Source organism: Syngnathus leptorhynchus, chromosome 3 (genome assembly GCF_054491065.1).
Source record: "Syngnathus leptorhynchus isolate UIUO chromosome 3, UIUO_Slep, whole genome shotgun sequence".
Classification (NCBI taxonomy): Eukaryota; Metazoa; Chordata; class Actinopteri; order Syngnathiformes; family Syngnathidae; genus Syngnathus; species Syngnathus leptorhynchus.
The window spans coordinates 5,510,374-5,534,761 of record NC_141197.1 but is presented as its reverse complement, the minus strand read 5'-3'; the positions used below and the strand labels follow the sequence as shown (position 1 = coordinate 5,534,761).

The 24,388-nt window shown below is 43.3% G+C and overlaps 1 protein-coding gene across 3 annotated transcripts in view; it reads left to right on the top strand.

Annotated features, from left to right (window-relative positions):
- The window catches only part of fgf19 (fibroblast growth factor 19), a 45,373-nt gene extending 20,985 nt beyond the window's left edge, over window positions 1-24,388 (top strand). The window contains exons 1-4 of one of the 3 annotated variants that reach the window (XR_015065730.1): window positions 3,329-3,423; window positions 10,541-10,650; window positions 10,751-10,854; window positions 21,196-24,388. Coding sequence is in view for 1 of the 3 variants with exons in the window: in XM_085908284.1 (XP_085764410.1) it covers window positions 10,541-10,650; window positions 10,751-10,854; window positions 21,196-21,825 (844 nt within the window). In the remaining 2 variants the exon portion in view is untranslated. Of the gene's footprint in view, window positions 1-3,328; window positions 3,428-10,540; window positions 10,651-10,750; window positions 10,855-21,195 lie in introns of those variants that run through there. The other 2 variants (XR_015065731.1, XM_085908284.1) reach the window with 2 other exon arrangements.

Genomic DNA, 24,388 nt, shown 5'->3' with positions numbered 1-24,388 from the left:
TAAAACACAAAGACGCTCTTAAAGCAATGCGACAGTGAGCGCCCAGCGCGCTGCGGTTGCACGATCTGACCAAATTAAGCTCCCTGCGCACTGAAGTCCACTTAAATTTTGGAAAGTACATAAGGACTTAAGCTCCAGTTGTGAGCCTACATCGCCAGCTTGGGCGGTACAGAGAATGCATCTCCCAGGGGTTGGGACCGGAGATATGCAGTAGATGGCCGTGCTCTCCTATGTGCTCCTCACTCTAACTTCTTTGCAAGAACCACATGTGAGACAGTTTGGCCATTTTACGCTTGTAAGCGGATATAGCCATGAGCACCCTGTGTAGTACAGAGGTGCTAGAAAGCAGTCTGACATACGCCTCTTGCAACCGGATATTTATTGAGGGAAAACAAGGTGGGGGTGAGAGTGAACAGGTTTCATGAACCCACGGCAGCTAGTCAATCACAGCAGGGGGTCTTAGCACTTTGTTTTACGTTGTTGTGGTAACAGAAGAAGCTTGATTGTTTCCTCTGCAGCTGGGTAATCATTATAGTCTACATTCCAACATAATCATGTGTTCAAAATAATTTGTCAACCTACCATGCCCTATGTGCTCCACGACGCATTGCTGGTAATCGCCTTTCAGCTTGTTGACTTCAGAAGTAGTCCATCCGCGCTCTCTGCCGAATCCAGACTTCACATGCTGGGTGGACAGAGCCCTGTCAGTAAGAGATCCCAGGTCTGCGACTTCCAGAATATCTTGTGGCATGCTTGCAAGATAGTGACTTGTGGTGGTGGAAGCGTCCTACTTCCCTCCATGATAAGCACTAGCTTGTATCATGCCATGATGATGATGCCATCATGTACATCTACCATTTGATGGTACCACAGCGTGAATAATTCCTAATAGTAGTGGGTTTCGGTCGGTCAGTCGGTTTGTTGTAATATTTTTTTATAATTCACAGACTGGCATCAAGCCAGCTGGAAGCCGGAGGAAATTGCCGCTCTGACCGTCCAGTTGACCTTAGGGAGCTATTTTCCGCATTCAAAACACTCCCAACATGTTGTGAATGAGAAATACACACACTTTTATAAATATTTACAGTGTTTTTTTAAAATGTTTTTTGTAAATACATGAAAAAGGGGAGAGGGGAAAAAACTAATTATATTGTTTTATTATAGTCATTTTCCTTTTAATTTCAATAGTTTTGTATCATTTTGAACCAAAATCGCAGAATTTTTATAGTTATTTTAAAACCGAAGACGATTCGCTCGCCAACTTCCTGCCTTGCCTCCTCTGAGGATTGTGTAATCACACGGCTATATGCTGACAGGCTATGCAGTTAGACTGAACTATTGTCTGTCTCTATGTTTCTGTTTAAGTGTTCAAACACTGTGGCTATATTAACTAATTTCCGTAGTTAAGCTGATGTATAAAATATCTAGTGTTTTTTGTCATCTGTCTGTAACGTCGTGTTTCTTTAGATGAACAAAGCGGCTTTGAAAAGAGACCTTACGGAGGAAACAAAAAAAAAAGTTCTCCAGCCTTATGGCAGGGGGTGCTAGTAATCCCGGGATGCTTCATGCGCCCCCCTGTAGAATAAGTGATCTCCAGTTCAAATTTACAGTGAACAACTGAGGCAGTCGTCCATTTATTTCGTTTTACACTCGTTTTTCTTCTTTCATTTTTACATTTCGTTTTACAATGGAGGATTACATATCTAAACGATTTTCAACTATGGATTTTCGGTTGAGGCAGGAGGTCATCAGGAAGGAAGACCAACTCCGAAGTTAAAAGGTTTGATTCGGACATCGAGACTTCGGAGCATGTCTTTTCAAACGGAACTGTATGCACGATCGAAAACAAATTTTGGATTCCATGTGCTTTGTTGAGTGGTTTTATGTGTGAAGACTGATGATATGGGATTTCAATTATAATTAAATAATGAATAAGCTACTCTAGAGCAGCGTTCCCCAACCATTTTTGTAACACAGGTGTCGGACAAATTTTATCGGGGGTGGACGTCAGTGCTTCCCCAGTCATGAACCTCACCGCATGTCACTGGTCATACATGTTGTATGTGCTTTGTGCCACAGGTCGAATGATTCGCCGTCATCTGACGAGTACTGTACTTTCCGGCGCACCTAAAAACCTAAAATTTTCTCAAAAGCCGACAGTGCGCCTTATCGTCCGGTGCGCCTTATATATATGGATCAATTTTTGAATTTGTTGATCCATACTGGTTGTACACAGTGCTCTGCCAAAATTTTCAGTATGTTTTAGTACAACTAGTAAATCACAAGGTCGCATCGCTTACCAGCATTATGGCAACCGTGGTCAGGGGTCGTCACTTAATAGCTGTTGTACCCGTGAGGCTATTTTGTGTAAAAATAGGCTGCTCTCTTAATGTTTCGAGTAAATTTACTGATCGATATGGAAGGGAAACATAGGTAAGCAGTACCAAGGTGTTAGATCGAACTTTAGTCAGTTCTGATCATTTTTTAAGCCCTTGTTTGAGAAACGCAATTGTTTACACTTTGCTGAGGCTCATGGGAGTCTGTCTGCAAGCTGAGGCTCATGGGAGTTTGCGGGTGGCTAATGCTATAGTGATAGCTGCTATACGCACGAGGCTATTTCATGTCAAAATGGGCTGCTCTGTTAATGTTTCGAGTAGATTTACGGATCGATACGGAACGGAATCAAGCAGTACCAAGGTGTTAGATCGAACTTCAGTCACTTCTGATCATTTTTAAGCCCTCGTTTGAGAAACGCGTTTGTTGACAGTTTGCGGGTGGCTAATGCTATAGTGATAGCTGCTATACGCACGAGGCTATTTCATGTCAAAATCGGCTGCTCTGTTAATGTTTCAAGTAAATTTATGGATCGATATGGAAGGGAAACATAGGTAAGCAGGACCAAGGTGTTAGATCAAACTTCAGTCAGTTCTGATCATTTTATAGGATAGTTTGAGAAACACGATTGTTTACAGAGGTTATTGGCTAGTGGATGCATATCGCAACCCTAGTCAACCGCAGTTTGTTGCAGTATAGCTTCTATTTTATGCGCCTTCAAATCCGGTGCGCCTTATATATGGACAAAGTTTTAAAATGGGCCGTTCATTGAAGGTGCACCTTATAATCTGGTGCGCCTTTTGGTCCGGAAAATACGGTATTCTGATGTGGGATACAGTGTAGTGTTGGCTCGTGAGTGAACAATTCGTTCAAAAGAATGATTCTTTTCAGTGAACGAGAGTGAACAAATCACTTCCGAAAGTGATTCGTTCTTTTTTCAGTTCATATGACTTCAACCAGTAGGTGTCGGTAATGCCCATTGAAGCTGGTGCCACCTCGTCGCAAAACGAAACGAAGAAGAAAATGACTTAACTTCCCGTTCACAAAAGAGTCGTGAATTGCATTTCCCGTTCACCAACAAAGGAATCTGTGAGTGAGTGATTTGCATTTATAGTTCATTGTGAGAACGGATCAGTGAGGGAACAAATTCTTACTTTCCTGTTCGCGAACGAATCAATGGCTGAACTGCCTTCCCGTGCATCAACGGATCAGTCAGTGAACGTGTTGCGTCTCCAAGCGTTAACTATGTAAGCAAGAATGTAGATTTACGATTTAATTATAGTAGGTTTTAAAAACCGTGTATGCATATATATGCCTAAATATTGTTATCCAATATAGCGAGTGCAGTTTCACATTAGATTGCTGTTTTGAGTTGTACTTTTATTATTATTATTATTATTATTATTATTATTATATCAAACATTTATGTGATAACTTGTCTGATGTTTTATTCCTTGTTTTTATCTTCGCCAATCAAAACATAAAAATCTGACATTTGGTTAACTGCTTTATATGACAAAGTGTATATGTGTTTTACGTTGTTATACGAGTTGGTGCCCCGCAAAATAACAAATGTCGGCATAACGGGGTTTTTTTTCAACCTTTTATTCAAACACAAACACATTAGGTATATTACCACCATCAACTACAAGCCAACAAATACAAAATTAAAACATCAATGTCGGCATAACGTGTGTCGGCTGGCAATGGCATAGCAGCAATGCTGTCTGTCACTCACTCACTCACTCACTCACTCACTCACTCACTCACTCACTCACTCACTCACTCACTCACTCACTCACTCACTCATGAAGACCAATCAGCAGCGCCAGCGAGCGTTAGATGGAGGAGGGACTTTACAAGTCATTGACGTAACTTCCCGTTCACGAACGAGTCGTGAATTGCATTTCCCGTTCACCAAGGAACGAATCTGTGAGTGAACAAATCAGTGAGAGTGATTCGCATTTGCTGTTCATCGTGAGAACGGATTAGGGAGGGAACGAATCCTGACTTTCCCGTTCACAAAAAAGTCAATGGGTGAACTGCCTTTTTGTTCATCAACGGATCAGTCAGTGAACGTGTTTCGACTCCTATGTCCTCGAACTATGTCAAAAGTCAAAGTCTGCTTTAGTGTCAATTTCTTCACGTTAAGACACACAAAGAGATCAAAATTACGTTTCCCACCGTCCCACGGTGACTAGACACAGTACACAACACATACAAGCAAATATCACAAAGAGTAAAGACGAATAGACAAGAGTAGTAAACCAGAATGTAGATTTACGATTTACTCATAGTAGGTTTTAGATAACGTGTATGCACTTATATGCCTAAATATTGTTATCCAATATATCGACTGCAGTTTCACATTTGATCTGTGCGGCGCACACGCGGTGTTGTTGACGTAAAGGACGAGGAATTTGATCGATGGATTTAATGATTTAATGATTTCTGCTTGTGATTTAGGGCTATACAAATAATCTTGACTTGACTTGACTTGATTTGGAGTGAGACACGGATGGTTTGATAATATTGTTGTAATATGATAGTTATTTGAAATATACTTTATATATTATTATATGGGTCTGTGGAATAATTAGAAATGCAATTTACAACGAATCCGACATCAGGGGCGCGGCGCATATGCGGCGCATACGCGGCATTGTTTACATAAAGGACGATCGATGGGTTTAATGAATTGGAGTGACACAGATGGTTTGATAAACGTGTTATTTATGTCATACTTACTTGAATAATTCTGAATGTTACGTCAGGCCCGTTCTCAGCTCCTCGTTTGTGTATACGTCATGTTAGCATACCGTATTGTTTAGCTTGTTGTTGCTGGTTCATGTCTGTTCTTGGTGTTGGATTTTGACAAATAAATGTGCCCCAAAAGTACGACTTATACTCCGGTGCGCCTTTATATGTTTTTTTACTTTATTGTGCATTTTATGGCTGGTGCGATTTATACTCCGGAGCGATTTATAATCCGAAAATTACGGTATTATTACAAATAATAATTCGGGGGGGGGGGGGGGGGGGTAGTTGTATTGTTTGAGGTGTACGGGATGTTGTTAAAAAAAAAAGATCAGTCTGTGTGTGTGGGGGTCGGAGGGACAATGATTCGTTGAACGATTCGTTTGAACGAATCTTTCGAGTGAACTGAGTCTAAAAATTCAGTTCACCTAAAAGAACTGGAATTCACATCACTAATACTAATACTCTGCCCGGAAGAAGGCCCAGCAGAGGCTGTACTTTCTGAGACAGCTCAGGAAGTTCAACTTGCCACAGGAGCTGCTGGAGACCTTCTATACTGCCATCATCCAGTCGATCCTCTGCACCTCCATTATTGTCTGGTTTGGATCGGCCACCAAACAAGGTTCCCAGCAGCATTCATACCACAGAGTGGGTATATAAAGACAAAGATGACATGAGCGCAACTCAATAGGCTCCTATAAAAGGCTGCCACACGCAACGGCGCCACAAATAAAGCCAATAAGTGCGAAAGGTTAAAGCAAAGCAACAAGACAAGAACAAAGGGCAGCAGGCCAGCTGGTGAGAGGCCTAAATATTGTAAATGGTCCCGCCAACCAGCCCCCCCTCAATACCATAAGAACACCCCAAAAACACAAAAAAAGCCTTCTCGGGGTCCATAAACAGGTGTAAGGGCAGTCAAGTTCAACGGTGCCCAATGGACCGTGGTCGTGAATTGTTAAGACATCACAAAACAGGCAAACGTGTGAGCAGCGTCCTGGGCAGATGGTCACTAAGGGGCAGGCACGGTGAAGGTCATTGATTCGGACGAGCACGAGGGAGCGGACCTCTCACAGGGGTCGCGGCTGCGAGTCGAAGGTGCGGGAGCCGGACCCGGTCAGATGAGCAGGATGGTTGTCATTGAGTCACGCCGGTCCCGACCAATGTGCGCAGCCATCCCGGTTTCCATGGAAATAAATATACGATCCAAACCGATCTGCGCACGCCTAGGTGCGGTAGAAGGCACCGGCATTGCCGAATGGACAAATAGAAAGATAGGAGAAAAGAAGGAAATAAAATGGAAAACAGAGAACACTGCTGAGAGGCTGCCACTCACAACAGCACCATACCTAAATAAATAATGGCGGCGCTTGGAAATGCGCAAGGAATGTTGGTGTTTGTTATATACAAAGTCAAGACCTTTACCATAGCGAGTCTAATTTGAATATATTAGTTTCTCTGCGGTGTTTTGATATTACTTTTCGTCTCTACGGAGAAAAAGGCAATGTGTACAGAAAGTCCATGCATCAAGCATGCAATTTGCTGGAGATACACAAGCAGAACAAAACAATCATGGCGGAGCTAGGAAATTTCCCTGCATCGTTCCAACTTAAGTACGTGTTGCTGAAGTAAAACATGCACCAATAAAGCCACAGTTTTGGAGGGAGGAGAAAAATGTCACTGCTTTATTCCTGTGGTGAGTCATATGAATTTAATGTGTTGTATTGACGTGGAAATTAACAGTGTGAATGACATCAATTTTCGTCACAATGACCATGCCTCAGCAAGTTATTAATTGTCCTGTAAACAGGTTATTCCGAATGTTTCAGAAATTGAAATTTTTATCTTAACCCGACCATTGACTGCATGTGAAGGTATTGTATTGTAAAAACACAGAGTCCAACTTTGTTTAGAGTGTTGCCATACCAGTGTTAGAATTCAAGCCATCTGTGGCTATTTCCAGCACACTTTACCTTGTTCTGCACCGGTGATTCTTTTTTATATTTCAACCATTTTTTTTTTCTATTTTTCAAGTTTTTGTAAAACATCTTGCCAAAAGGTGATGGAATCATGCCACCTGCCATCCTCAACCATTGTTAATACAATAACAAAAGGTTTAGGGGCAGGGGCGTCAAACACTCTAAGTACACAACTCAGTCCAACTTGTCTGACCCCAAGATAAGCTGTACCTTTATTGCAGACAAGCTGTACCTTTTCCAGTCTCTTGTCCAGTGAAGCCAAAAGGCCAGGCTCATCAGGGATGGAGCGCAAACTGGTGGTGTTGTTATTATTGCCAATGTTTTATGTGTTCTGTTGTATTGTTGTATCTTCTCTAAAGTAAATTTGGCAAACATAATTTGAGTAATGCTAAAAGGTGGAACTATTTTATGCATACTAGTTAGTTTTTTAATGCAACCCACGCAGGTTCTTAGACGCAATGAAAAAGTTTGATATATGGCTTTGAATCAATTTCTGACTGGCTTTGTACAATTTCCATGTTGAGCTTTAAATGAAGGCACACTGACAGGTTTGTCACTCACCAAGATCTCACTTCGGGAAAATGACTACCGTAATATTCGGACTATAAGTCGCTCCGGAGTATAAGTCGCAACAGCCATAAAATGCACAATAAAGTAAAAAAATATATAAAAGTCGCACCGGAGTATAAGTCGCAGTTTTGGGGCAAATTTATTTGTCAAAATCCAACAACAAGAACAGACATGAACCAGCAACAACAGGCTAAACGATACGGTATGCTAACGTGACATACACACAAACGAGGAGCTGAGAACGGGCCTGACGTAACATTCAGAGTTATTCAAATAAGTATTACATAAATAACACGTTTATCAAACCAGATGTGTCACTCCAATTCATTAAATCCATCGATCGTTCTTGATGTAAACAATGCCCCATATGCGCCGCATATGCGCCGCGCCCACTGACATCGGACTCGTTGTAAATTGCATTTCTAATTATTCCACAGACCCATATAACGATAAAGTATATTTCAAATAACTATCATATTACAACAATATAATCAAACATCCGTGTCTCACTCCAAATCATTAAATCCATCGATCAAATTCCTAACTATGTTGTAGCCTTAACAAAGTACCAGGAAAGACGTGGGTTTATATAACAACATTATCAAACCATCTGTGTCACTCCAAATCATTAAATCCATCGATCAAATTCCTCGTCCTTTATATCAACAACGCCGCGCGTGCGCCGCAGAGATTTAGTATATAACTATAATGTAGAGTTAACAAAGTACCAGGAAAGACATGGGTTTATATAACAACAATATTATCAAACCATCTGTGTCACTCCAAATCATTAAATCTATCCATCAAATTCCTCGTCCTTTGTCAACAAAGCCGCACAAATCTAGTATATAACTATATTGTAGCGTTAACAAAGTACCAGGAAAGACGTGGGTTTATATAACAACAATATTATCAAACCATCTGTGTCACTCCAAATCATTAAATCCATCGATCAAATTCCTCGTCGTTTTATGTCAACAACGCCGCGTGTGCGCTGCACAGTTCTAGTATATAACTATATTGTAGCGTTAAAAAAGTACCAGGAAAGACGTGGGTTTGGTAAACGGCTCTTTATTTAACAAGAGTTCAAAGAGCCAACAACTACTGAACTGTAACGATAAAAACATATACAAGTTTGCCAACACGAAATAAAATATATCAAATAACTATCACATAAATAGGTTTTTCAAACCTTGTGTCACTCCAAATCATTAAATCCTTCAAACGTGGAGCCCTTCGTCATCTTCATCATCCCGTGATCGAATCCTTTGTCCTTTATGTAAACAACCGCCGCACGGTGCCGGTGACGTCACTTGCAGTTTAAATGACAGTAATCCCTTACTACATCGCGGATTTTTGAATTTTGAAAATTTGTGAAAGAATTCACATACAAGTCGCTCTTGAGTATAAGTCGCCCCCCCCAAACTATGGAAAAAAAACGCAACTTGTAGTCCGAAAATTACGGTACTTTATTGAATATACCACTGAGATATTTTCATGCTTTATTTTTTGTATCGTTTAATTACTGTGACATGAAAAGATCACATTTGACATTTTCTAAAATTCCTTCACACTTGGTCTTTAAGTATAGCTCAGTCATCAGGCTCGGGTAATTAACACATTTCTTTCTATAATACAACACCTACACGCTGAACCGTTGGAAACAGTCTCTCACCTGGTCGTGAACGCAAAGTTGCGTCACTGACTCGTTTGTGAACGGGAAATGACGTCACTGATTCGTAAAGTCCCTCCTCCATCTGTCACTCGCTGTTGATTAGTTGTTCGCAAAGATTCACGAATGAGTGACAGACAGCATTGCCGCTATGCCGACTTTGATGTTTTAATTTTGGATTTGTTTGCTTGTAGTTGATGGTGTTAGTGTATCGAATGTGTTAGTGTTTGAATAAAAGGTTGAAAAAAAACGTTATGCCGACATTTGTTAATTTTGGGGACAGCAACTTATATAACAACATAAAACGCGTATACATATTGTCATACAAAGCATTTAACCAAATGTCTGATTTTTATTTTTTGTTTGGCAAATATAAAAACAAGGAATAAAACACCAGACAAGTTATGACATAAATGTTTATTAAAATAATAATAATAAAAAACAATAATAAATTAAAGTATATCTCAAACCAGCAATCTAATGTGAAACTGCAGTCGATCTATTGGATAACTATATTTAGGCATATATATGCATACACGTTATTTAAAACCTACTATGAGTAAATCATAAATCTACATTCTTGTTTACTACTTATTACTTATTCATCGCTCTTGTCTATTCGTCTTTACTCTTTGTGCTATTTGCTTGTATGTGTTGTGTAATGTGTCTAGTCACCGTGGGACGGTGGGAAACGTAATTTTGATCTCTGTGTGTCTTAACATGTGAAGAAATCGACAATAAAGCAGACCTTGACTTTGATTAATGCTAAACAATTAAACACTCAGTATGTTGTAATCACTTACAGCACTACAGAGCTGAGTTCAGCAACCTGAAATGAATTAATATTTATTTATTTTTCTCTGTGTTTTGATTAATTGAGGAATTCAGTTCATGTCTTATTTCATTATTATAGTAGTTGGGCTTCTCTGAGGCCAATGAAAACAACAATTTAGTTGGACGTTGTGAAGGGGTGTGTTGGAATATTTCCTGGAACTGGATTTGGGGGAGAAGGTTATCAGTAACTGATAAGAACCGCATTTAAAAGGCTAGCTAGGAAATAGAGTGCTTTATACTGTCAAACAAGAATAATAGCAAAAGCGGAATAGGACCAGGGATCTTTAAGAATCATGCTTCTGGTACATAAATTTAATATATTAGTTGTTCATGTATTTGCTGTGGTAGCATTTGTTTATATACCACTTTCAAACCTGGAATCCCACTCACACAACAGCTGGAGCGAGACAGTTCGCTTTAGGCACCTGTATGCTGCCAGGGCAGGAGTACATCTTGTGATTCATGAAGATGGACAAATTCTCGGTTCTGCAGATCAAACTCTGTACAGTAAGTAATGTAATGATGAGTACATGACTTGACAGGGCAAAATGCAGTGTTTGCCAATAATATTGCTGTTTGTGCTGTATTTATCGAATGTGAATAAAAGGCCTGATGGAGATGCGCCCTGTGGGTCCAGGCTGTATTGTCATCAGAGGCATTGAAACGGCTCAGTTTCTTTGCATGGATGTTGATGGAAGGTTGTACTCATCAGTAAGTAATCCTGTGTGTTTCAAAATGCTTCTAGATGAGATCAAAAACTTCCTAAATTGTATCACATGCGAGGTACATGCAGCACTTTGGATAAATATTTTGTATCTATCCTCGGAACACAATTAATGGTATAATTTAAATGACATTCCAATTTTGTTTTGAGTGTTGTTTATAACAATTTGATCCATGCAGGCTATGTGGGTTGAGTTTTTTTTCAAATGGCTTTATGGGGTATTTATTTGCTTTTTATCTTCTCTTTCTATTGATTAACATTCAAGACAAAATCAAGGTAAAACATTCTGAAACTGAGCAAAAATTACAAATGTCCAGCCACAATATTTCACATTATATTACATTATTACGAGTGTCAAAACCAAAAAAGAAAAATAGAGTTTTTAACAGATGTTATGGAAAGTACTCCAGCCTCGTTACATGTTGTGTACTTAATCAAAATGGAGAAAGTGGCTCCCAAATCTGCCTCACAATTGTAATCCTACCTTTGGCTTTTGCATGTATCCTGCATGTTTGCAGGTTCTGCCCCGGCTTGCTTTTTTTCAGATAGTCTGTCTTGCTAGAATGCCTAAACTGTCTATATGTTTGAATGTGAATGGTCGTCTGTCTATATTTACACTACAATCGACTGCTGTCAAGTACAGGTTGTACCGCACCTCTCACTCAAAGTAAGTCAGCTCAGATAAACCTCAGCCAAACCATTAGCCGAACGAGGACAAGTGGTACTGAAAATAGATGGAAGTCAAAGGGGTCCATGTAAACAATCCATCCATCCATCCATCCATCCATCCATCCATCCATCCATCCATCCATCCATCCATCCATCCATCCATCCATCCATCCATCCATCCATCCATCCATCCATCCATCCATCCATCCATCCATCCATTTTCTGAACCGCTTTGTCCCCACGGGGGTCGCGGGCGTGCTGGAGCCTATCCCAGCCGTCATCGGGCAGTAGGCGGGGTACACCCTGATCCGGTTGCCAGCCAATCGCAGGGCACACAGAGACGAACAAGCATCCGCACTCGCACTCATACCTAGGGACAATTTAGAGTCTTCAATCGGCCTACCAAGCATGTTTTTGGGATGTGGGAAGAAACCGGAGTGCCCGGAGAAAACCCACGCGGACACGGGGAGAACATGCAAACTCCACACAGGGAGGGCCGGAGGTCGAATCAAACCCGCACCCTCCTAACTGTGAGGAGGACGTGCTACTCAGTGCGCCACCAAGCCGCCCCATGTAAACAAGTATACTGGAATTCAAGTATATTGGATTATCTACTTTTAAGACAGACAATCAAACGGCAGATGATATTTATCTCGCATTCTAAGGAATGTTTATTGAAGATGGTTAATTTCTCTTAGGTGTGAATGTGAGCGTGAATGGTTGTTTGTTTATATATGCCCTGTGATAAATCAGTCTCAGGTGCAGTCTCATTTGGAGTCAACTGCATCTTTACATTGCTAAGGCGGTACACTAAGCAGCATTGCTCTAAAAATGTCAACATTTAGAGAATCAAACATTCAATGTGATCAAAAAGTACAGGTCGGGATTTACAAATTGGGATTGCAGAGAACAAATGTGCTCTGAGTGACTGCTGCGCACCATTTACCTTTCTTTGCATCTCGCAAAAGTGTCAACTTCTGTATTCAGACAACACAAGATGTCTACTCATTCATTTCAAAAAGGCATTTGGTTCATCAACCTTTGTCCAGTTTGGTAAAGGATAGGATATGTTTACAGAGCAAAAAACATGAATGAAAAGTGCCAGCTAAAACAACCTTGGCCTCTGAATAGAGAGATGCAGCCAAGATAAACAGATGTCGAAGAACTGAAAGAACAGCACTATTTATATGACTATTTATTACTGATTCTTTGTGTTTCTTCTTTGTATCTTTGTTTGTTCAACTTTGTCCATTGACATTTGTCATTTATTGTACTGTATTGTTGCACACACTTTGACACAAACACATATAAATACAAACACTGCCATAGAAACAACAATTTGCATACAACAAGAACCCCTAAAGGTTACATACTATGCAGCTCACACTGGTAGCCTGGAATGTTTGTGGGATTGGCTCCCAGACAAAAAAAAAAATGAAGGTCCTGAACTATATCGATAAACTACAGGCTGATGTTTCTCAATTACAAGACACTCATCTTTCACAGCCAAAGAAGGATAGTTTAAAAACAAATGAATCTACTCTTTCCTTTTCTTCATCTTATAACTAAAGGCAAAGACGTGTATGCATCCTGATTAATAAAAAGGTACAGTTTGTTCTCAATACAACAATTTCAGACTCTGAAGGACGTTATGTAATCATAAATGTTTAAATTGACCACAAACCACTTACAATTGGCAACCTTTGTGGCCTAAACCCCGATGACCCCCTTGTTTTTAAGAACTTTTGCTTCCATATCTAATCTCACTAACTGCCCTGTAATCATTGGAGGGGACTTTAAGACAGTAATCAGCCCGTCATTGGATAGATCAATAAATCAAGAATCACCAGAAAAATAATAAACCCGTTCATGAGTGATTTTGGTCTTGGCGATGGTTGGAGGCAACAACACCTCATCACCAGAGAATATACATTTTACTCACCTTTCCATCGGTCTTACTTTTTTGGTCAGTAATTAAATAATACCAAATATCGTAGACACAAAACCTCCCAATAACCATTAGTGACTGCTTCCCACTAACGCTTATGTATATGGACGCTTCCTAACCTTTAACACATCTCTTTTAAAAGATCCGGAATTCTATAGTTATCTGAAAAAAAGGAGTGGACATCCTTCCTAGAAAGAAATGACTCTGCAGAGTCATCAGCATCATTAGTTTGGGAAACAGAAAAGGCAATAGTAAGAGGTAAGGTTATTTCATTTTCTACCCATAAACACAAGAAGGAAAAATAAATTTAAGATTATTTAGAGAGAAAAAAAATAAATGGAAATAATCTATGCCAACAACACATCAGAAGCCACTCTTAAATAATCTAGACAATATAAACCCCAACTACACCAAATTATGAACAAAAAAACCCAGTTCCTAATCTGTAGACTCATGGTTTTAGCGATTTGTTTGACCCACATGCAGAAACCAACTCGGGAGTCCCAGATCGATGTGGCGTCTTTATTGAAGGAGTGAGGTAGCAATAGCGTTGGAGGGTCCGAGCCAGTGGTATGGAATTGGAACTGTGATGGTGGAGCATGAGCAGTTTGGTCTGAACGGAGTGGAGCCGGTCGGAGGTCCGTGGAGGGGGATCCTAGAGCAGAGACTCAGGAGAAGCAGCGTAGATGAGTAGGATTGACTTGATAATTGCTAGAGGCACAGCCGTAGAGGAGATCACATAAGCCAGGGGTCGGCAACCTGCGGCTCCGGAGCCGCATGTGGCTCTTTAGCACGGCCCTAGTGGGTCCTTGGAGTTCTTGCAAAAATGCGTGAAAATAATAAGGTTCTTTTTGTTGTTGGTGGTTTTTTAAATATGGTTTTTAGATGGTTATCATGACACAATAATTCTAATGCTTTAAAAATGAATGTAGTTGTAAATATACTAAAAATACAGAATTTAAGAATGACGCCAAATAGCAAAATTGCGTCATAGCCTGCGACACAGCACAGATGAGTTGTAAACAAACAGGTGTGTGAGTGATGGGCCATGGATTCAAAAGGCAAAAAGAGAAAGATTGCTGATGAGAACAGAGGCTTTAAGAAAGAATGGACTGAACTTTCTGCTTTCATTGCCAATGCTGAACCATTTCCTGCATGTTTGATTTGCAATGAGAAGTTGTCGACTAACAAGAAGAGGAATTTGGAGCAACATTTTCAGCTAAAGCATGCTAAATTTGCTGCCGATCACCCTGTTGTAACTGAGAGGAAAGGTGTAATTTGAAGAATGAAAAAACAGTTTCAATAAGTGGATTGCATCTCCAAACTCTACTACTGCTGCAGGTTTAGTTGCAGCCTGGGAGATAATAAAGCGCAAAAAACCATTCACCGATGGCGAGTTCATGACGGATTCAATCATTAAAATATCAGACTGCCTATTTTCGGACTTCAAAAACAAAACCGATCATTCAGAAAATTAAAGACATGCCTCTCCGCACAAACAATATCACCGATCAGCAGATCAAGGACATCAATTCAGCTCCAGCTTTCTCAATTGCCTGTGATGGATGAGTCGTGTGACATGACCGATATAGAACAGACAGCTCTGCTATGCAGGTACGTTAACTCTAATGGCCCGCAAGAAGAAATGATCAAATTGATACCACTATTTTCTTGACATTATTTTAATGGTAGGAATACAACTTATGTATTGACAGTCTATGTTGCATTATAAAAGGCTTTTAGATTTTTGCGGCTTCAGACAGGTATGTTTTTTGGTTTTTTTTTTTTTTTGGAGGGGGGGCCAATATAGCTCTTTGAACATTTTGGGTTGTCGAACCCTGACATAGGCAGACACTCAGGCGACAAGCTGCTGGCAGCACGTTCCTTAAAAGCCTTCCCCTAATGAGCCTGATCAGCCACACCTGTGGGTCATCCGCCTCTCTGCTCACGGCTGCTCCCTGTGAATAAGAGAGAAAACCTCCCGGACCCTGACACTTCCATCATGGCAACATCCATCCATCCATCCATCTTCTTCTGCTTATCCGGGGTCGGGTCGCGGGGGCAGCAGCTTTAGGAGGGACTCCCAGACTTCCCTCTCCCCAGCCACCTCATCCAGCTCATCCCGGGGGATCTCAAGGCGTTCCCAGGCCAGCCGAGAGACATAGTCTCTCCAGCGCGTCCTGGGTCGTCCCCGGGGTCTCCTACCGGTGGGACATGCCCGGAACACCTCCCCAGGGAGGCGTCCAGGAGGCATCCTGATGAGATGCCCGAGCCACCTCATCTGGCTCCTCTCAATGTGGAGGAGCAGCGGCTGTACCCCCAGTCTCTCCCGGGTGACCGAACTTCTCACCCTATCTCTATGGGAGAGCCCAGACACCCTGCGGAGGAAACTCATTTCGGCCGCTTGTATCCTGGATCTCGTTCTTTCGGTCACGACCCATAGCTTGTGACCGTAGGTGAGGGTAGGAGCGTAGATTGACCGGTAAATCGAGAGCTTTGCCATTTGGCTCAGCTCTCTCTTCACCACGACAGACTGGTACAGAGTTTGCATTACTGCAGACACTGCACCGATCCGCCTGTCGATTTTGCGCTCCATCCTGCCCTCACTCGTGAACAAGACCCCAAGATACTTGAACTCCTCCACTTGGGGCAGGATCTCATTCCTGATCCGGAGAGGGCATTCCACCCTTTTCCGACCGAGGTCCATGGACTCGGATTTGGAGGTGCTGACCCTCATCCCGTCCACGGGGTCCCCTGCCGGTGGGACATGCCTGGAACACCTCCCCAGGGAGGCGTCCAGGAGGCATCCTGGTGAGATGTCCGAGCCACCTCATCTGGCTCCTCTCAACATGGAGGAGCAGCGACTCTACTCCGAGTGTCTCCCGGATGACCGAGCTTCTCACCCTATCTCTAGGAGAGAGCCCGGAAATCCTGCGGAGGAAACTCATTTCGGCTGCTTGTATCCGGGATCTTGTTCTTTCAGTCACGACCCATAGCTCGTGACCATCGGTGAGGGGAGGAACGTAGATCGACCGGTAAATTGAGAGTTTTGACTTTAACTCAGCTCTTTCTTCACCACGACGGACCGGTATAGAGTGCGCATCAAAGCTGACGCTGCACCGATCCACCTGTCGATCTCACGCTCCATCCTGCCCTCGCTCGTGAACAAGACCCCAAGATACTTGAACTCCTCCACTTGGGGCAGGATATCATCCCCGATCCGGAGAGGGCATTCCACCCTATTCCGACTGAGTACCATGGACTCAGATTTGGAGGTGCTGATCCTCATCCCGACCACCACACTCGGCTGCGAACCGCTCCAGTGAGAACTGGAGATCATGGCCCGAAGAAGCCAACATCACCACGTCATCTGCAAAAAACAGTGACGCGATGCTGAGGTCCCCAAACCGGACCCCCTCAACACCTCGGCTGCGCCTAGAAATTCTGTACATAAAAATTATGAACAGAATTGGTGACAAAGGGCAGCCTTGGCGGAGTCCAACCCTCACTGGGAACGAATCCGGAAATGCGGACCGAAACTCTGGCATCGATGATACAGGGACCGAACCGCCCTTATCAGTTGGCTCGGCACCCCGTACTCCCGAAGCACCCTCCACAGAACCTCCCGAGGGACACGGTCGAACGCCTTCTCCAAGTCCACAAAACACATGTGGACTGGTTGGGCAAACTCCCATGCACCCTTGAGGATCCTGCCGAGGGTATAGATCTGGTCCACTGTTTCACTGCCAGGGCAAAAGCCACACTGCTACTCCTGAATCCGAGGCTCGACCTCCCGACGGATCCACCTCTCCAGCACCCCTGAATAGACCTTACCAGGGAGGCTGAGGAGTGTGATTCTATGTAATTGGAACACACCCTCCGGTCCCCCTTCTTAAAGAGGGGAACCACCACCCCAGTCTGCCAATCCAGAGGCACCATCCCGGATGTCCACGCAATGCTGTGGAGGCGTGTCAGCCATGACAGCCCCACAACATCCAGAGCCTTTAAGAACTCCGGGCGGATCTCATCCAACCCCGGGGCCCTGCCACCGAGGAGTATTTTAACTACTTCAGTGACTTAAGACCTCCGAGATTGGAGAGTCCGCCTCAGAGTCTCCAGGCCCTGCTTCCACAATGGAAGGCATGTCGGTTGAATTGAGGTCTTCAAAGTATTCCCCCCACCGACTCACGACGTCCCGAGTCGAGGTCAGCAGCACACCATCTCCACTGTAAAAGGTGTTGACCGTGCACTGCTTCCCCCTACTGAGACGCCGGATGGTGGACCAAAATTTCCTTGAAGCCGTCCGGAAGTCATTCCCCATGGCCTCGCCAAACTCCTCCCACGCCCGGGTTTTTGCCTCAGCAACCGCCGAAGCCGCGTTCCGCTTGGCCATCCGGTACTCGTCAGCTGCCTCCGGAGTCCCGCAGGCCAAAACAGCCCGATAGGACTCCTTCTTCAGCTTGACAGCATACCTTACCGCCGGTGTCCACCAGCGGGTACGGGGATTGCCGCCACGACAGGCACCAACAACCTTACGGCCACAGCTCCGGTCGGCTGTCTCAACAATAGAGGCGTGGAACATGGTCCACTCGGACTCAATGTCCCCCGCCTCCCCCGGGACGTGGGAAAAGCTCTGCCGGAGGTGGGAATTGAAGCTCTTCCTGACAGGGGATTCTGCCAGACGTTCCCAGCAGACCCTCACAGAGCGTTTGGGTCTGCCAGGTCGGACCGGCATCTTCCCCCACCATTGGAGCCAACCCACCACCAGGTGGTGATCAGTTGACAGCTCCGCCCCTCTCTTCATCCGAGTGTCCAAAACATGCGGCTGCAAATCCGATGACACGACTACAAAGTCAATCAACGAACTGCGGCCTAGGGTGTCCTGGTGCCAAGTGCACACATAGATACCCTTATGCTTGAACATGGTGTTCATTATAAAAAATTTGTGTCGACCACAGAAGTCCAACAATAGAACACTGCTCGGGTTCAGATCGGGGGGGCCGTTCCTCCCAATCACGCCCTTCCAGGTCTCACTGTCATTGCCCACGTGAGCATTGAAGTCACCCAGTAGAACGATGGAGTCCAGAGAAGGAGCGCTCTCCAGCACTTCCTCCAGGGACTTCAAAAAGGGTGGGTACTTTGAGCTGCCGTTCGGTGCATAGACACAAACAACAGTCAAGACCCGTCCCCCCACCCGAAGGCAGAGGGAGGCTACCCTCTTGCTCACCGGGGAAAACCCCAATGTGCAGGCGCCCTAGCCGGGGGGCAATAAGTATGCCAACACCTGCTCGACACCTCTCATCGTGGACAACTCCAGAGTGGAAGAGAGTCCAGCCCCTCTCGAGAGGGCTTGTACCAGAGTCCAAACTATGTGTGGAGGCAAGTCTGACTATGTCTAATCGGAACTTTTCATGGCAACAATTCTGGTAAATATCTGGTCAATCAAATTAAAAGAAATAAAGAGAAATCAACTATTGTCACCAGTAAGGACTCAACAAGGAAGCCAACTAATGTACCAAAATAAATAAACAAAATTTTCCAAAATTATTACAGCAAATTATACTTAATAGATCCTAATCCAGACAACATAATGCAATTCTTAAATAATCATCTCCCTGGTCTTAACAAAGAACAAATTGCCACTCTTGACATGCCAATAATCGAAAAAGAACAACATTCAGCCCTCCACAAAATGCCCAACAATAAAGCACCTGGTAGAGATGGCTTTCCTGTGGAGTTTTATGAACACTTCTGGTCCACACTGTCTGTTATCCGTGCAAGTAATAACAGAAATAAAACAAACATCAAAGTTTCCAATGCATATGAATACAGACCTGAATTCACTTCTCCCTAAACCTAATAAAGATGCAACCCTTTTGTCGAATGATCACCCAATTATCAATGCCGATGTAAATATTTTAAGCAATATTAGCATATAGACTAGAAAACATAATATCCCATATAATACATCAAGACCAGACAGGATTCATCAAAGACATTCATCTGGCAACACCCGCCGTCTATTTAATCATATCCACCTCACATCACTACAAAAAAAAAAAAAAGACTCAAGTGGAGAATGGAGATAGTCTGGTCAATTTCAATGACCCAGTTTAGGAGTTTCATAGCTTATGATACAGTGGGGAACTGCCTGTTCCTGCCACAAGGAGATCTGCTCCTGGTGCGCCGACAAGAATGCAACTCCCTTTAATTTATGTATTATTCAACATTCCACAATATTGTTTATGTATTTCGGTATCAGGATTTGACGACGGTCTTTAAGAATTTCATAACATTTGCACACATCAGCAGTTCAGGCACCACCCTGTATTGTAGACATAATACAAGAGATAGCTGTTAACTGATAGCAAGTGTTCAAATATCAACAGTCCTCTGCCCCCAAGATTATTTTGTCTTCGCTTCAAAATAGAATTTTTGTAGAGTGCATGTGCCATTTGTTTTCATAGTCATAGATGGAGAAAAACCCAACAACAAAAAACTGATTTGGACTGTCTCAAATGTCAAAATACCGTAATTTTCGGACTATAAGTCGCACCAGCCATAAAATGCACAATCAAGTGAAAAAAAACATATATGAGTTGCACCGGAGTATAAGTCGCACTTTTGGGGCAAATTTATTTGTCAAAATCCAACACCAAAAACAGACATGAACCAGCAACAACAGGCTAAACGATACGGTATGCTAACGTGACATATACACAAACGAGGAGCTGAGAACGGGCCTGACGTAACATTCAGAGTTATTCAAGTAAGTATGACATAAATAACACGTTTATCAAACCATCTGTGTCACTCCAATTCATGAAATCCATCAATCGTGCTTTATGTAAACAATGCCGCGTATGCGCCGCATATGCTGACGTCGGACCCGTTGTAAGTTGCATTCCTAATTATTTCACAGAATCAGAGAGTTGTCTTCAATGGCCACCAGCTTTTGCAAAAGGACGGGAATCAAACACACAGCAAGTGTTGCTCGAAAACCGCACCCTTCTACAGGCTGGCTGCTTTTTATTGAGTAAATACAATGGGTGGAGTTTACACAAATGTATAGCTTCTCTATGTTCACAGCAGTCAGTTAAGCTCATGATTGCAGAAAACCAAGGATGTTCTTACTTAAGGCGAGCGGTTTAGACCTCTCAACGATGTCATTGTTCAAACCCAGGATGTTCTTGCTTAACGACTCATGGCTCCAGCCATATGCATCCTGTACCATGAAAAACACCATTGTTCTCTTAACATTCTATATCGGTTGGAAACTCCCTGGACACAAGGTCAAACTGCCATACAGCAAACATCTTCCATTAAACCCGTGGAATCTAATGATAATGTATAACATTTTTCCCACTACCGGTCTTTCTTGGCATTCTCAACTTTGAGAAATCCAATTTCTTCCAACTTGGTTTCTAATCTAATAAATGGAATCTCCATTTCCATCATACTCTTCTTAATGTTTTTAATCTCCCTTCCAGTCTCTTGAAGCGTGTTCAGAGTTTTCTGCTGATTTTTTTCCCCAGAGTTCTAAAATGATTTTTGATTTCTTTCAAAACATCAGACATTCCCTGATCCTTTTTTGGCCCCATTGCTCAAAAATTAATAAAAAAGAAAATCTTTCTTCTGCTCCTCCCATGTACAAGTAAAGCTATTTTATGTTAAGTAATTTGTATTTTGCATGTCTGTGTGTTTGTACCAGATGGCCAAGCGGAACGCGGCTTCGGCGGTTGCTGAGGCAAAAACCCGGGCGTGGGAGGAGTTTGGCGAGGCCATGGAGAATGACTTCCGGACGGCTTCGAGGAAATTCTGGTCCACCATCCGGCGTCTCAGGAGGGGGAAGCAGTGCACAGTAAACACTGTTTACAGTGAAGATGGTATGCTGCTGACCTCGACTCGGGATGTCGTGAGTCGGTGGGAAGAATACTTCGAAGACCTCCTCAATTCCACCAACACGCCTTCCATTGTGGAAGCAGGGCCTGGAGACTCTGAGGCGGACTCTCCAATCTCTGGGGTCGAAGTCACTGAGGTAGTTAAAAAACTCCTCGGTAGCAGGGCCCCAGGGGTGGATGAGATCCGCCCGGAGTTCTTAAAGGCTCTGGATGTTGTGGGGCTGTCATGGCTGACACGCCTCTACAGCATTGCGTGGACATCGGGGACGGTGCCTCTGGATTGGCAGACTGGGGTGGTGGTTCCCCTCTTTAAGAAAGGGGACCGGAGGGTGTGTTCCAATTACAGGGGAATCACACTCCTCACCCTTCCTGGTAAGGTCTATTCAGGGGTGCTGGAGAGGAGGGTCCGTCGGAAGGTCGAACCTCGGATTCAGGACTAGTAGTGTGGCTTTTGTCCTGGCCGTGAAACAGTGGACCAGATCTATACCCTCGGCAGGATCCTCGAGGGTGCATGGGAGTTCGCCCAACCAGTCCACATGTGTTTTGTGGACTTGGAGAAGGCGTTCGACCGTGTCCCTCGGGAGGTTCTGTGGAGGGTGTTTTGGCAGTACGGGGTGCCAACCCAACTGATAAGGGCGGTTCGGTCCCTGTATCACCGATGCCAGAGTTTGGTCCGCATTTCCGGCAGTAAGTCGGATTCGTTCCCAGTGAGGGTTGGACTCCGCCAAGGCTGCCCTTTGTCACCGATTCTGTTAATAATTTTTATGGACAGAATTTGTAGGTGCAGCCGAGGCGTTGAGGGGGTTCGGTTTGGGGACCTCAGCATCGCATCTCTGCTTTTTGCAGATGACGTGCTGCTATTGGCTTCTTCAGGCCGTGATCTCCAGCTCTCACTGGAGCGTTTTGCAGTCGAGTGTGAAGCGGTCGGGATGAGGGTCAGTGCCTCCAAATCCGAGTCCATGGTCCTCGGTCGAAAAAGGATGGAATGCCCTCTCTGGATCGGGGATGAGATCCTGCCCCAAGTGGAGGAGTTCAAGTATCTTGGGGTCTTGTTCACGAGTGAGGGCAGGATGGAGCGCGAGATCGACAGGCGGATCGGTGCAGCGTCTGCAGTTATGCGGACTCTGTACCGGTCCGTTGTGGTGAAGAGAAGCTGAGCCAAAAGGCAAAGCTCTCGATTTACCGGTCGATCTATGCTCCTATCCTCACCTATGGTCACGAGCTATGGGTCGTGACCGAAAAAACGAGATCCAGGATACAAGCGGCCGAAATGAGTTTCCTCCGCAGGGTGTCCGGGTTCTCCCTTAGAGATAGGGTGAGAAGCTCGGTCATCCGGGAGAGACTCGGAGTAGAGCCGCTGCTCCTCCACGTTGAGAGGAGCCAGATGAGGTGGCTCGGGCATCTCATCAGGATGTCTCCTGGACGCCTCCCTGGGGAGGTGTTCCGGGCATGTCCCACCGGTAGGAGACTCCGTGGACGACCCAGGACGCGCTGGAGAGACTATGTCTCTCGGCTGGCCTGGGAACGCCTTGGGATCCCCGGGATGAGCTGGATGAAGTGGCTGGGGAGAGGGGAAGTCTGGGAATCCCTCCTAAAGCTGCTGCCCCCGCAACCTAACCTCGGATAAGCGGAAGAAGATGGATGGATGGATGGATGGATGGATGGATGGATGGATGGATGGATGGATGGATGGATGGATGGATGGATGGATGTTTGTATGCCGCTATGTCTCACTTTTTGACATAACCTTGAGAACAAAAAAATGCGTCTTACCCTCACGGTTGCCTGAACTGAACTTATGACTATATTTAGGATATACCATTCTTACTAGTATCATTAAAAAATATAAATAATGTATGTATTATACATTGTACTCTTATTGCTATTGTTATCATTACCGAGAACGACACCATATTGTAAAGTGTACCGTCCCTCCCCATGCTTTCTTCTCTCCCTCTCTTCATTGTCATTTATTCTGCTATTGTTGGTTATTATTTGTTTAATTTATTTTTATATATTTGTGTACTTACTTATCTTTTACCTTATGCTTGCAATAAAATTCCAACACACGCTCACACCACACCCACACCACACATTCATATCACCCCCCAACCCTTACCCATTCTGTCCCATGACTTCCTGTTTTCTTTTGTCTGTGTTTTTTGTATGTAAGCATGCACGCATGTACGCATGTACGTATGTATGTATGTACGTATGTATGTATGTATGTATGTATGTATGTATGTATGTATGTACGTACGTATGTATTTACAGTGTGTACAGTATGTATGTATTTATGTATGTATGTGTGTGTGTGTGTGTTATACATGTCAACTGATTTGTGATATTTTTATAATTTTTTGCTGTAAAACAAGTTTTATTATTTTGTTTATTTTGTGCAGATGGATCTAGTATTGCGTGATGGCACAGTGAGAATTGGTAGTATGTTATTTTTTGGGCTAAAAGTCCTCTGGATCCTCTGAGATTCTCGCTTATAACACATTAACAAATCCTCGTGAGATGCATGCCATTGATTTGCTTTTTTTGTGATGACATTGTATGATTTGTCGGTTTATTACCTTAATTGGTACTTTAAGACAAATTAAGCTCATAAAAATCTGAACGTAGCTAAAAGTTTTGACCTTACATTGCTAATATAAAGTACAAGATCTAAATACAAGTGACAAGAAGTCATTAATTTATGCGCCGGTCACTTCTTGATTACATTATTTGAAAAACATTGTTGTGGTCAAGGAAGACAAAATCAGAAAAAGCAATCCTGGAGACGAGTTAAATCTGTTTATGGCCGTTTACGTGCATCTGTGGATGTTTTTAAAAAGCGACTTGAGACTTAGCTTTTTGAGTAAACATTCTAGCTTGTATTTGATTGTCTTAATATATTTTATTTTAGAATCATCTATTTTTTTTTTTCATGTGAAGCACTTTGTAAACTTGGTCTGTGAAAAGTGCTATATAAATAAAGTTTACTGATTACTTACGTTA